This window comes from Vidua chalybeata, chromosome 2 (genome assembly GCF_026979565.1).
Source record: "Vidua chalybeata isolate OUT-0048 chromosome 2, bVidCha1 merged haplotype, whole genome shotgun sequence".
In the NCBI taxonomy this organism is placed as follows: Eukaryota; Metazoa; Chordata; class Aves; order Passeriformes; family Viduidae; genus Vidua; species Vidua chalybeata.
Window position 1 is genome coordinate 116,499,753 of NC_071531.1, and position 14,550 is coordinate 116,514,302.

Genomic DNA, 14,550 nt, shown 5'->3' on the forward strand with positions numbered 1-14,550 from the left:
GAGAAACAGAATAGGCACACAGTGCGTAAGTGCAAGATTCACGGGCTTTCCCACTCTGCAAAAATGTAACTTACTTAACTGCAAGTCTGAGCTGAGTGGCACGGAGAGGAAGAGCTTGTGTGATTCCTGGAGAAACTGGGACCAAAAAGTTACAGGTCTGTTCTTTATTCATGATGGCTTGGCTTTGTTTTTCTAGGAAGAGCTCACATCTTGGCTTCTTGTGTGTGCTGCTGCTCTCTGAATAAACCCTGTTTAAACTGGAGCGCAAATGAGGTTTCACACTGAATTATCTGCTGGTTACCTGGCCTTATCTCTGGCTTAAGTAGAATCAAGCTCTTGCTTAATTTGACCCTCAGATTTAACACACAGTGGGAATTAGATTCAGTAAGATGATTATGATCCATGAGGGGGAAGAATGAAGACAACCTCCTTAGGAAAGCATACATGTGGATAAAACAGGTAATGGAAAATGTGACTGATATCTCAACCACTGCTTTGATTGCCATACTACCTCAAAAGCATCGTCACTACCAACTTAAGCATTTTCTTCTTGCAGACTTCATCCTTCATCTGTCAGCAAGGCCAGTGGAAACAAACTGCTCCACTTGGCATCAGGCTGATGGCTCTCCAGGATAACCATCCTGTCTCTCCAGCTGCCAATTCACTTGCAGCCTTAGTCATTGACACCAAATTGAAAGTGGCAGCTCAGGCTTCTATTTCCATGAAACTTGTAGGAACTTTATTTCTTTGAGCCCTGCACCCCTCTGGTTTGAAACTGGCCATTATGCTTAAAAGGTGTTGAGTTGAGTAAAGGAATGGCAGATGGACAGAGGTCAGGATCTCATAAGCTTCATCTCCTTTAGAAATGGGCACCTGAAAAGTCTCAAGGACCGATTCTAAGAAAAGCAACAACTTTGAGTGCTCTGAAACCAAAGCAGGCATTTGGAAATGGAATGGGGTTTTGTGGTCACTGTCTTACTAGTGAAACTAGATCACGCCTAGTTTTTCCAAGTAAACATCTATCCTTGCTTAAAAAAGGTTTAGATAATACAAAAAATAGAGTGATTATATGAAAAAACATTTTCCTTGCACAGAAAACCAACTTTTCATGCTATCTCTGCAGTACAAGTGAAAGTTTGAAGCTGGTAGGATGGTAGTCACTAGCAAAGAGAGCAAGGGGTTGAGAGGAACAGTGGGAAAAGGCACACTGAAAAAAATAAGGCATGGAGGGAAATTAAATCAGATTGGTGACATGCAAGAAGGCATATATTAAGGAATTACAGATTTTTATGTTCATATGCTGAGTAAAGCTAATTGTGCTAATTTCTGAACAGCAAGAAGAATAAACAATGCTTCTGTCCAAGTGTATTTCTTACTGATTAAAGATTGCGTCATGGAGTATAGCTAGAATGAGTCAAACAGAATGTTCACAAGACACTTAGATAAAAAATAATAAAATGATGAAGCAAGAAACATCGTGTCATGAATTTTGAATTTAGAAAAAATTTAGAATTTTAGTCTTTTTCCTGGGTAACATTTTGCCTTCCTCAATTACTAATCCCAAAAAAGAGCTGCCACAGGCAGAATTTGCAGACAGCCAGGTGAAAGGGAACGCCAAGAGATCCTTGTCGCTGTGGACAGAGTAGCCCTGGCACAGCATGATCTGTGGCATAGCTGCCTCGAGACCAGCAGAGGGTATGGCAGATGGGATTGGGGCTGAAACTCAGGAGTTAATTTCTCCTCAGTGTCCTTCACAAACCAACGGAGAAAATATTGCTGGAGAAGTACTGCAGCTGGATCCCAAACACCAAGCAATATCAGAGTCGTGCTTCTAATGGTGTTTGTAGTTGAGTTTATTAACTATTCTGCTATCACTGCATGAAATAGCTTCCTTCAAATTCACCAAGCTGGCTTTTTAATACCAAGCTGTGTATTTTTAATGAGTGTTGGCACAATTCTTCACAGAACTGTGGGAACTGATGGAGATTTACCGGATGGATTAGCCTTCTGGGACTCCCACAACAATACATGTGCTATTTCTATCTATTTTGATCTGAAATAGATTGGCGTGTCTTTAAAATGAGCTAGCAAATTTATGTGCTAATTAAATTAAATTGAACGATACACAGGAGCTGATATTGCTAAATCTGTGTATGAAGGCCCAGTTCTGAGAACCTTTACAGCTTGTGGACTACTCAGCCTCAGCCTCTAAAAATACTGCATTGCAAAGCTGATCTCTTACCCAAAAGACATTACCTGAGCCAATGCTGAGATTGCTTTTAGTGTGTGCTGGGCATTGGGCTCACAGCCTGAAATGCTCTTCTCCTTGATCCTTGCATCTGGGGAGATCCAACATACACAGAACTTTCTAAGTTCCCAGATTTTCATTGTTTTTAAGCAGAAAAAAAAAAAAAGAAATTTGGATTTCCCTACCTTCAGGTCCACTGATACCCTTATTGTTGCTATTCAAAGTGATTATGCCAGGAGCAAGTGGTTAAGTATGAGAAGCTATAACCCCTTAAGAATTCTTTTTCATACAAAGAAGTATCTATTTATTCTCCTATGCCAGTTTTTTTTTTTTTTTTTTTTTTTTTTGGTCAGTCATTTTTAAAATCATTTATCAGTTCTCCTTTTCAGTAAAAAGTGATCAGTAAGGCTTTGTTCAGCTGCTCAGCCTCAGTGTTTTGTGTGGTTCTCTGGTGCTATGTTTTTTGAGTTGAAGTTCTTTGTCAACACAGTGGATGCTGTGACTAATTTGGCTAATTCTGGAAGAAAGGATTACGCTGGGATTCTGTACTGGTGTTTTGAGTCTCAGTAAAAGATTACAATGAATGAGTAGTCTGGGTTAGACAGACAGTTGGATGGGACGATACCTTCTGGCCTCCAAATAATAGGATTTTTTGTGCCTGTGTGCTTTAGGCTTATCTTCTGAGCCAGTCTCTAACGTCTCGTACATGATTCCAGATGCAGAGCACTCCATACATAGCTTAGGAATGTGTGTCCTGGATAAATGGGAAAGTGCCTAGTGGGGCTTTCACACAGAGGTGTAGAGATGTTATTGGGACACTGCAGTATTGCCAAAGTTTTCTAATTTAGACAATTCTCATGGTAGTTAACTTTTTTGGTATAGTTTCATATTGCTTTAAAGAGTGACATTTATTATTTCTGAAAAAAAGAGGGACTTTATAGTCCTCCTCATTACAGAATGACACTTGGAAAAGTATCTGGTGCAGCTGAACCACATCTCCCCCTCCATTACCTAACCCAGAAAACAAGGAAAATAAACCAATATTAGGTTTAAAACATTAAGGTTTAAAACTAAGGTTTTTTTATAGGGACTGGTTACAATTCTCAGGGTAAGAAACCCTAAAACTTGCAAGTCTTCTGATTGCCCAGCCCAAGTGAACAGAGAGCCATAACCTCGGTCCATCCATGCTGGTTGTGCTCCAGCCCTCCCTCTGCCCTACTCTTCAGGAAAAGGGAATCTCCTTGGCCATCTAGCAGCTAGTGAAGACTTCTCTGACATGCAGGGGACCAGGACTTGTAGGTCTGCTGTAGTCCAGGAACAGCCTCCAGCTCCCATATTTAGATAGTAAAAGAAAGTTTTCCCCAAATTCACAGCTAACTCATACTGATGAAGTAAACAAAACAGGAAAGGACAGGAAGCTGCCCCAGGAAGAGTTCAACCCTCACTCCTGATCACTGTGGCTGTTATTAGTGGTAGAGATCACACCCAATTTTCCCCCAACTTTAAATTGTTGTTTGGCTGAATTTGCTCCCTCTGGGAAAATCTGTTTCTGAACAGAAGTCAGTACACAATACAGGGATACGCATGGTCTCAAGAAGGTGAAGCTTCTACCAGGGCGACTACAAGCCACACTACCCAGGAAAGGAGTAGAAGCAGCAACTGCTGAGGAAACTGATGAGTGCAGGGCAGGCAGTGCCCCACTATGAGGAGAGGGCCAGCATGAGGACAGGAAAGAACATGGGAGTTTTTCAGAGAAGGGTAAGAGGAAATCGTGACTTTTGGAGTGGGAGTCCTTCCTCAGCATGGGCTGTGAGCTGCAAAGGACTGACTGTTCCACGTGTGTCTGTGTGTGCAGTAATGAAAAAATGCAGGTTTATGTGGTCTGCCTTGTGAGTCGAGCAATTCAGATACTATGTCACCATTCCTCTTATCAGAGAACATTAGGTTTCAGCAATTTCCATTACTATTTTTATCCCTTATTGTGTGCAAATACACAAGGATTTAAGTAACAGCAGAGTCATGTTTAAGCTGCTTGGAAGGTTGGAGAGCAAGATATCTTATTTTCACCAGTCCATCTAATGTCATTTTTACAAGTGAACCATATTGCTCCTACAGAATCAGAGCAAGTTTTTTATAAAGATATTTTCTTAAAGGATTGAATAGTTGCAATTGTTGGAGAAAGGTGCTTAGATGCTGGATTAGGAATTTGCAGGATCAAAGTAGCAGTTAAGATGCCAGGGAACTCATCCAAATCACAGCATAGCTGATATTCTTTAGGGAATACTGGACTGTTTTGTATACAGCACTCTTGGCCCCAGGTAACTTAAAACCTGAAGAATTGAAATGATTAAAAATATTGGGTGGTATCTGTGAGGGTGCTGAGTGCCTGCAACTCATGTAGGGCTGAACACCCTGACACCGTGGCCCTTTATGGCATGATGTTGATGCCAGAGGCGTTCAGCAAATGCCACAGGAAGCCCCTCTGCATCACTGGCCATAGTGAAGTCACTTGGGTGCAATTGGGCATTCGGCCCATTTTCCTGGCAGCACTCAGCATCTCTCAGGAGCAGGCTGACAGAGGAGGGGCTCTGGCAAGGAACTTCAATTATTTGTGATCTCAATTACACAGAAAATGTAGGGGATGGGTTTGGTTGTGGGCTTGGTTATTCTTTTTAACCTGTGAGAAGCTGTGGGGATTGCTGCTGATTGGTCTCCTTGAGGTCCAGAGTGCAAATGCAGGGCATGAATTTTTTTTTCTGTCCCAGTTTCAGTGCCAGTGCTCAGACTGAGGAACTCAAGTGCAGCTCTGCTGCGCTGGAAGGTGCATCTGCCTGACTCCTGTCCTCCCCTGGGCTCCAAATGGGGAACAGTAAAGATAATGATGGAGCAGGCTTCTCCTTCCTCCAGACTTTATAACTGATAGGGAAGCTGATTTTCGTCATCCAGATGCACAGCTGGAGCTGGAAAATATGTCAGAGTACTGACATGTTTGACCCATCCCTGGAAGTGTTCAAGGTCAGACTGGATGGAGCTCTGACCAACCTGTTCTAGTGGAAGGTAGCAGGGGGGTTGGAATTAGGAGATCTTTAAGGAACTTTCCAACCCAAGCCATTCTATGATTACATGATTTTCCTATCTTTTGCTTGGAGCACAAAAGTTTCTATTTAAAAACTTTTTTGAAAATTGCTTGTCTTTAGGGAAAGTTTATGAAAGGCAGAAGTATGAAAATTAAATGGCACATTTTACTTCAAGGGCAAATTTTAATTAATCAAAAGGAGTGAACTTTTTTTCAGTATTTTCTTTGAGAAAACTAATTTTTATTTTAACGATAGAAAAAACCCCTGATTCAGCCACAACAAGAAAACGTTCCCACAAGAAAATGTGAGGGGTTCTTTTTTCCTCCATTATACTTAAGAGTGTGTGAAACACAACAGCCCACAAGCACAAAAGTGCAGCACATCCTTTTAACAAGACGTATAAGGAATACCTTAGGCAGCTGGAATGCAAGAACCTGGCGCAGAAAACCTAGTAATACCCTTCTGACTGTTGCAGACACGCCCTGGGATTGTGAGCAGCCACGACTGGCAAGGGCCTGAGCCCATGCATTGTCCGTGCAGCACATCCTGCTGCTGCTGGAGCACTGGGAGGGCTCGCACTCCCTGCCACGAGACCTTGTGTTTTCCAGCCCGGAGTGGTATGAGCACATAAGGGGTGACCCATTCAGAGAACTGGGTGGCTGGAGGCCAGACGTGTAACCTTGACTACAATGCCCTTTCCTTCCGGAGACTGATTGTGGTTTTCTTATTATCTAACGAGCTTGTCATTTCCTGTGCTAGTTGTAACAGAGCTGAATATTTTCTAGGTTACCTAACGAAGCTCCTGCAGAATCACACTGCCTATGCCTGCGACGGGCAGCACCTGAGCCTGCACTGCCCTCGGCACTCAACCATCAGCATTCAGTCAGCATTTTATGGGCAGGACCCCCACATGTGCAGTGCTTGGGAGCCTGAAACCAGGATGACAGAACCCAGGAACTGCGTGGCACCCACCTCTTTGCAGGTACCACATGTTGTAAAGGTTCTTAAGGTACAGAATGATTTTGACGGTTTCCCTGCTGTTTCTGTGAAACTGTTCTTGACCTTGAATGAGACAACACTGTACCTACGGCAGTTCACCACCAAAAGTGTTTCAGCTGGAAGGGTTTGTCTGGACAACAGGGCATTACCATAGGATTGTGAGAGCTTTGAAGATTGCCTTCTGTTGTGATGAACCTTGCTTTGGAAAACCCCATTCTTAAAGTTCCCTATAATAGTCCGCTCCTTTCCATTCAAGGGCTGGTCATGGCTGAGTTGACCAGTCTTAATCTACCACACAGGCCCTCCTTGACCCCAGGGGAGGACAAAAGCATGGGACAGAACAGGGTTACAAATCCAGCGAATAAGATGACATGCTGGTTGTCATTTTGCTTGTTGCATGCCTGTCTTCCTTCACTGAAAAGACACAGCAACAGTTAAACAGCAAATCCCAAGAATTTCTGCAAATATCTGCATTTCTGTGACTACCTGATTGGTTTCAGCAACAACCTATGGTTTGCTTGCTGGGCCTGCTTCAGTATAGCTTAAAATGATTTATACTTCATCAATTATTACGTTCTGCTGTGAAGACTTTTGTATCAAGGTCTGACTTACACTTCTGTCAAAGGCTTGTTTCATCTTAGTGAAAAATACCCAGTGTTGTTCCAAATTCAGTAAATCCTTGCAAAAATGAGTAGTCAGTGGAATCTGAACATGTTCTGTTTGTTAAACTTGTAAATGCTTTACAGAAGTTTTGATGGAGTTTGCAACATTTCTATCTGTAGGCCACATGTTCCTTCTTGACATCAAGGAATGTCTGTTCCCACCAATACTGAGTTGAAGGGTGTTACGAAGTGGTTTGGAAGTAGTATCCTCTCCCTAGAAACAGTATTAGGGCAATTTTATAAGTGTGGCTCACCCATGATGTACTGCAATTTTTTGAGGACATTCCAGACATGACCTATGGGCCATGTGAAAGTACATCTCTCCACCAAAAACAGCAGGCCAGATGCATCCTTAATGTTATGTTACTGGCTACAGCAAAGTGGTACCAATTATTACTTTGGGCTTATGAGTGCCTTTGTGAGGTCTCTATGGGCAGTTTTTTCCCTTGAATATAATAAACACAGCATGGCTAACTGTTATATAAACTACCATCATCATTTGGGCACTGTGGCTGATCAAAGGCATGAAAGCATTTTGGCAAGGCTATGAATTTGTGTCAGATACAAATGCTCTGCATCTCAGGGAGTTACAGTTCTGTTAAGGAGAAGGAACACATCTTGTAAACTGATTTCTTAGAAAAGAGCACCAGTGACGTCATCCCTCCTTCCCTTCCCTTTGGAAGTGGATCTGCAGTCTGCACAGGCAGCTGAGATGATGCCCTGTAGCTGGGAGGAAGCATCACAGGCACGTATTACAGAGATCTCTTGTCAGAGGGATCACTGCAAAGCTGGATCTGGCTAGAGACAGCAACTGCCCGGTGATATTTTGAGTATCATTGTTTGCTTTTGTGGCTGCGTGCTTTTGCACAGCATCATGACAGAAAATGCGACTGCTGTTTACATTAGGCAGGAGAAAATACAAACAGATGCACAGGAGATGATTCAGCTCAGGTGCAAACAGAAGGTGACTCAGCAGGGGACAGCTATCTCCATTTACTAAAAATGTAACTCTATTTCACTGGTCCCTTCCAGAACTATCCCAATTAAGGAGGAGGTTTTTTTTTTTTTTTTTTTGACTTGCAACTCTGTAAAAGGAAAATTGACTGATAAAATTAAGTCTGCTGTGCTTTCCTTCCCTTTTAAACTCTTTAGAGTGCATTTAATGCTGAAAAAGTGTTGGATGCATGTCCTCTTCCTCTGCCAATGGGAGCTGTAGGATCACTGCAATGTGCTGCCAATGTGTGTCATTGCTGCTTGGGAGGGAAGGTTTCCAGTGATGACAGCAGAGATCCAGCCACTGCCAACTCTCTCAGCCTGGAAATAGCAATGCAGCTTGTGCCACCACAGTGGTAAATTTGTGATTTGGTCTCTTGGTATGACTGAGACCTCTTCTGATGTGAAAAAAAGCAAAAATTCCCATAGATTTTGAACAACTACCTAAAACTATCAGAATGGTTTATTACAGTTACTCCTGTTAAGAGTGGGGTGACCTGGGGATAACACCCTCCTTTGTCACAGCCTGCTGTGATTTTAAACATCATGAATCCTGTGTACAACCACACAGACTATCCAAAAAGTGTCAGAAAAGCCCTCTCTTAACTGAGTTTTGTAGGTGAATAAGAATTTCCTAAATACACTGCTGCATTTAAACTGAGTGTTTTTAGGTATTTTGGCTTGTGACTGTGTTAAAAACTGGACAGACTGGCCCTGGCAATGTCTTCATATTTTCTGCAGCCACAGTTCCAAGAGCACAGCTGGAGTGGGAGCACCAGTGTGAGCAGTATGAGCACTCAGTCCTTTTGCCAGACTGGGAGAGAGTCCACATAACACTGTGTATAACACTGCTGACCTGTTTGTGGTCTTCCTCTGCTGCCACTCCCAGGGAAGCTGCACTGTAAGAACAAGGATATATTGCTGTATAAATTTGGAGTACATACGGCCTTAGAACAGCATTAAAAACACCCCACAAAACAAGACAAGGAGGCTGAGAATAGACTTGCACATCAGTGCTATCCAATCAAACCAATTCTGAAATTTGCTCATGGCAAGTCAAGTAAATATCTGATAATGTGTGTAACTGCAAGTGAGAAGGAAGTGTCCCTTAAGCAGGATGTCGTACACATGGCTTAAAGCTTGAGTTGTACTTGTCATTAGTCAGAACTCTTTCAAGTGAAGATTATTTACAGAGCATGTTCAGGTACATGTAAGCAGATCAAGAAGAAGTGGTTAAGAAGACACCTTTTTTGTTGCCATGCTTTCCCTGGACACTGCACTCCCATAAATGTGCTCAGGAGTGTACGAGTCCCTCAAGCATGTCAGTGAGACAGCTGGGGGCTAAGTGTGTTCCCACGTGCTCTGGGCTCTGTACCATCGAGGCTGTGGTGGCACTCAGGGGAACTTGGCCAGCCTCCCCAGGGGCAGAGGGAAAAGGGACAAACAACAGCAAGTTAGTAACATCCTAATTTGCTGTCAGCATAGCTGTGATCAATGTGTTCCCATAAAGTTGGCCATGACTCCCAAGTCCATAGAGCTATGGCCTAGATCCAGTGATGCAGATGTTTCTTGCATGTTTATAGCCAAAAAGTTGTGATTTCTCTCCTGTGTAGAACAAAGTACAACTAAGTGTTTTCGTTGCTGTATAGCTTCATACCTTGTTGTCAAGACTATCCTTTTTGCCCATTGTTCTAGAAAGTACTGGATGAATGCCAAAACCTGAGATCCTGTCAACTCCTTGTCAATAGTCGGGTTTTTGGGCCTGATCTGTGTCCAGGGACCACTAAATTCCTCCTTGTCTCCTTTAAATGCAAACCTAGTAAGTAATCTTTATCAGGCAAATGTGTTTTTCTGCGTGTTTTGTTGCTTGTTTTGGTTAAAATGCCACTGCACAAGGCTTTGCATAAATCCATGTGAGGTTTTGGGGCTCCTGGATTGATAACAAATTGTTCTTTTCTACTTTACCTTAGCTCTCAATTGAGTTTGCAGCTTCAGGGTGCTTGCTGCCAGTTTAATGACCAGTGTAGTTTGGCAGGGGCAGATGTCAGACATCAGACTAGAAAGGAAAAGTGTTATGGAAATTATTTTTAGTGAAATAGCAATGATAATGTCATATTAGAAAGAGCTGAACAGCAAAACCAGATGCTTGGGCTAAGGATCCAAATGAAGGTTTCCTAGGAAGGAATATGCAAAAAATACTTAAGGAGCTGGGCCCAAAGCTTTCAAAGATTCAAAAATATCTCCTGTTTATGGAATAATGGCCAGAAGATACATGTGCTGACTTGGTTAGAGGCTTTTATTGTAGAATCACCTGTGCTCTGTGCACATTCAATGATGATATGTGAAGGGTCAAATCCTGACTCAAAGAGAATCCACTTTGTAAACATGAGAAAGGGGAAGAATGATCAAGATAATCTTCATGAGGTTTCCTTTACTGGTAGTTTTTAATTGTTCTCCTTGTTGCTATGGTATGCGAGAACAAGCTCCAGCAGCCTGGGGGCTCAGCTCCTTCAGCAGTGAATTCCTGGTGTGGCTGAAATGGGTCCCAAACAAAACAGCCGAATGATGATTTATGGGTGGGTTCACCAGCCAACACAGAAATAAAACACAACCTGCAAGCAAAGGAGAAAGCACTAAGGGGCTTTTATTTAATCAGAGCACTAAGATAGATATCAGGGGTAGAACAGGAGGAGGTAGCAAGCAAACTGAAGGGCCAGCTCATGGAAAGTGGAAGTCAGAGCAGAGAAATGGAGTGGAGTAGGCAGATGTTACCTTTGGAGAACTCCCAGGGAGATACAGTGGGCCAATCATTAGGGGGGAAAAATGCCTCAAATTTAAAATTTTCATTATCTGTTTTATTATTTCAATAGTTTAATTATTTTTGTATATTGCAATTATCAATAGTAGATTAATAGTCCATTATTAATAGTAGATGGATTTGAATATCATAGCAGTGTCTGTGTCATTAGAAATTTCTTTTTGCTAATCAAAAGTTAATTGGCATCCTGTTTATTACTTTCAGAAGCTGCTTATTATTTTTTCCCACGGGAGATGAGCTTCTTTGAGTATATAGTATTTTCTGTGATCTGACTTTTTAAAAAGCTGGTCAAAGGCATATTCAACAGCAGCTGCTGCCTTCAGAATTGAGGAATAATCCAATTCCAGGGGAAATGGCATGATTTCAGTGACAGGAAATTTATATTTGTAGGTAAGATACCAATATTGTTAGTCTTGGCAGCAGAAAACATCCTTACTCAGGAAATCACTTCAGGATAACTTCAAGTATATTTTGCAGTCTCCTTGCCTTCAAGTGGGCACTTAAGCAGTTGCCTAAATCCCTTGGTTTTTCACCTATTTAGAATTATTATTGCTGTATGTTTTATCTTCTCCTTGCCTGATACCACTTGGGGTTATACATACTTCCACAGCCTCTCCAGCATAGCCAGGCAAACTCAGAGTCCAGCTGCAGGCTGTCAGTCCTTGGACACAGACCCCAGGTTTTTGGCCTCTTTATGTGTGCACAGCATGGCAGGTGCTTCTGCAGAAGTCACAACCTGCAGTAGGCCAAGTATTTTTCAAAATGTTTTCAAAAATGTTTTCAAAATATTTTTCAAAATCACTCCTTTTTACACTTAAGCTTGTGGCTGTTGATGAGCTCAAATGGAAAAAAATGGACTGTTATCAAAAACATTAACCCATTGTTTTATCTGTTCTGTTTTGGATGAAACAACAATGTTTTCATTCATGAGTAGATAGGAGGATTTTCTCTCTGCAGTTCCCAAAGAACCAGCATCCACCCTCCACTCAGAGGGACACCACTCACCAACAAAAAGGTTTCCCTTTTCTTCTGCTCAGCTCAGGAATCTCCTTTTCCTGTTTTCACATTTTTGAGGACAAAAAATTGGAGGAGAATAAACTCTTCTCCCTGACCTTATCTGCCTTAAAAAGGTTTGGCACCACAGCTCAACCAGAAAGACTTAAGAAAGTCAAGTGCCACGAACAGAGTGGCTGCTTAGGCCAGGAGGAGCCTTGTTGGCCAGGTGGCAGATTTAAAGGGGTACCCTAGGAGGGATAAGCCATGAAGATGAGCTCAGTGCCTTCCCCACCTCTGCTGAGGGTGCTGCCAGGCTGCCTGTGCCAGCTGAGCAAGGGAGGGGGGGGATTTTTTTCAGGCTCCTAATTCATATCACTTTGCCAGCCAAACTTTCAAATGAGCCCTTGCTGGATAGTGGCACCCAGGGAAACCCACTGACCTTGGTGGAACAGTGCAAATACAGCTGACAGCACTGTCTGGCTTGGGGTGGGGACCCCGTCTTGGCCTTCTGTCCTCCCGTTGTCCGAGCTCGCCCCGCGCTGTCACTGAGCAGTGCCAACCCTGCCTGACTGATGAGTGTGCAGAGGCAGCTGGGGCACGTGTAGAATGCAACAGTGTCCCCAGGAGAGACAAAAGGCAAGGGTGAAGCTTCTCTTGCTGAGCAGGAGTGGAAAGAAAGCCAAGAAAGCAGGGAGGCTGTTTCACTGGGAAAGGAGATTGGCAAGATTAGGGTTTTCTATTCTGTTCAAGATGGAGCCACAGGCTCTAGGCAGTCACTTGGGCACAATTCATTTGGAAGAAGCACTCTGCTCTTGACTTTGTGTCTAGCTGTACAGGTGCCATGTGTCACTTGCAACAGCATTTGCAGGAAAGTTCTGTCCTGCTGCTATTTGCTATTAATAGTCCAGCTATTTAAATTGCCTCACACTATCATATTGCTGTTTGCTTCTACTTCAGCTGAATACAAAACCAAATCAGCATGTGAAAACCAGGAACTGAAGCTCCACTGTCAGGAATCCAAGTTCCTTATCATCTACTCGGCCACCTATGGCAGATGGGCACACGAGGAGAGCGTCTGCTCAACAAAGGCGGAGCACACACCCCCCTTTGGTATGTTTGGGCACCACTGAGGGACCTTCTCTAGGCAGAAGCACAGGGAAGAGAGAACACAGGTGGGCAGAAACTTCAGGTGCAAGAGCAGTGGTGTTTTGAAAGCATCCATGATGGAAAAGTGAAAGAGATTATTTCTGAAACTCAAACAAATTGCCCAATATGAGGGAGGAACATAGAGTAAGAAATGTAGCAAAGTAATGAACTTTCATATAGTTAATCAGTTCTTAGTATGATTAGCATCAAAAACTAGTTCCCTTGCCTGTCTTGAATTTAGGTGACATATACTAAATATCAGCTGTTTGTCTCTCTTCTTCCTCCAGCTTCTGACAATGACCAAGTGACCCGAGTGTCATGATACTGTGTCTTACTGCTCCTTCTTCTCTGATACCTGTTTCTGCCAGATAGTCCCTGCATTAGCTGCAGACTGCACAGAGAGGCTCCATGGGGCAGGGCCATTGCTTTAGATGCTGTTGTATGACCAGACCCCAGGGCTGTGGAGGCACACTATAAAGTTAAATGTACCTGGGACTTCTCTCTGGCACCAAGTCAGGAATGCCCTACGTACCTAGTACTAAGCTGAATAGTACCTTCAGTGGTGACACCAAAGGCATGAAGGTAACTTTTCATGCCATGAGAAGGCCAGCACGAGATGAATGTGCTGTTCAAACCCCTTGGTGCTACACAGGGAAGGGCTTGCATGACTGACGCCAGCCCTGTGCAAAGGCTTAACACTGCTCCTAAGAAACATGCTTTACATGTCGCCTGTGAGAAGCATCTCTGAACATCAAGAAGAGCTAATAATTAATCTTAAGAGCCCTTTGTCTGCAAGCCAATGTTTCTATTTAGTTACATAGATGCTATTAAAAATTTATTGGCTGAAAATCACAATCTGTTCTTAGACAAGAATCTATTTAATATTGCCAGGTCTGTTTTTCACACTGGCTCTCTTGGGCCTTCAGACAGACTTAGCAGTGCCTGTCTGTTCTGTGGAGAAAACATTTTAGCAGGTCTTTGACAGGCCCCCGCACCCCTTATGACAGTGGCATTAACAGGTGACACAAGGCAGGGCAGAGATGTCTCGGCTGATCAAGAGAGGTTGCCACCACACTTACGTCTTGCACTTCACTGACCTCTCAAAATCACTCCCTTGCCTCTAATGTCAGCACTCACAGTTCACAATCAGAATTCTGCAAACCTTTCCTAATGGATAAATTTTCCCAGGATAAAGAGAAAGAATTTACAACAGCAACAAGCTCTGCTGTGGCCCCTGTGTGCAAGCACCTGAGCAGCAACACCCTGGCTGGCACTGGTTTTGTGTTATGTAAAGCAGCCTAAGACAGTAGTAGTAGGAGAAAAACCTGAGACAAACACAAAGTAGATCTACAGAAGGTAGATCCTTGTATAGATTTCCTACTACTTAATGGAAGTGCTTGGCCTCTTCCTGCGTGGTGCTAGTGACTTTTCTGCAGGTGTTGGAATTTCCCAAAGCCCCTGTGTGGCCTGGGAGTTCCCATTCAGTTATCACAAAAGACTTGGCACTTAGGAGCCAGACCCAATTGGCTCCAGATCTATCTGTCTCGAGCCTGAATCTTACTTACGTGGTTATTTAAGCACCTACAGATGTAAGTGGGTGCATGATTAGAT

At 43.1% G+C, this 14,550-nt stretch overlaps 1 protein-coding gene across 2 annotated transcripts in view; it reads left to right on the forward strand.

Moving 5' to 3' along the window:
* The window catches only part of EVA1C (eva-1 homolog C), a 34,469-nt gene that overhangs the window by 6,265 nt on the left and 13,654 nt on the right, over window positions 1-14,550 (forward strand). For both annotated transcript variants that reach the window (XM_053935568.1, XM_053935569.1), the window contains exons 2-4: window positions 6,111-6,307; window positions 9,675-9,798; window positions 12,751-12,903. In XM_053935568.1, the coding sequence (XP_053791543.1) occupies window positions 6,111-6,307; window positions 9,675-9,798; window positions 12,751-12,903 (474 nt within the window). The remainder of the gene's footprint in view (window positions 1-6,110; window positions 6,308-9,674; window positions 9,799-12,750; window positions 12,904-14,550) is intronic.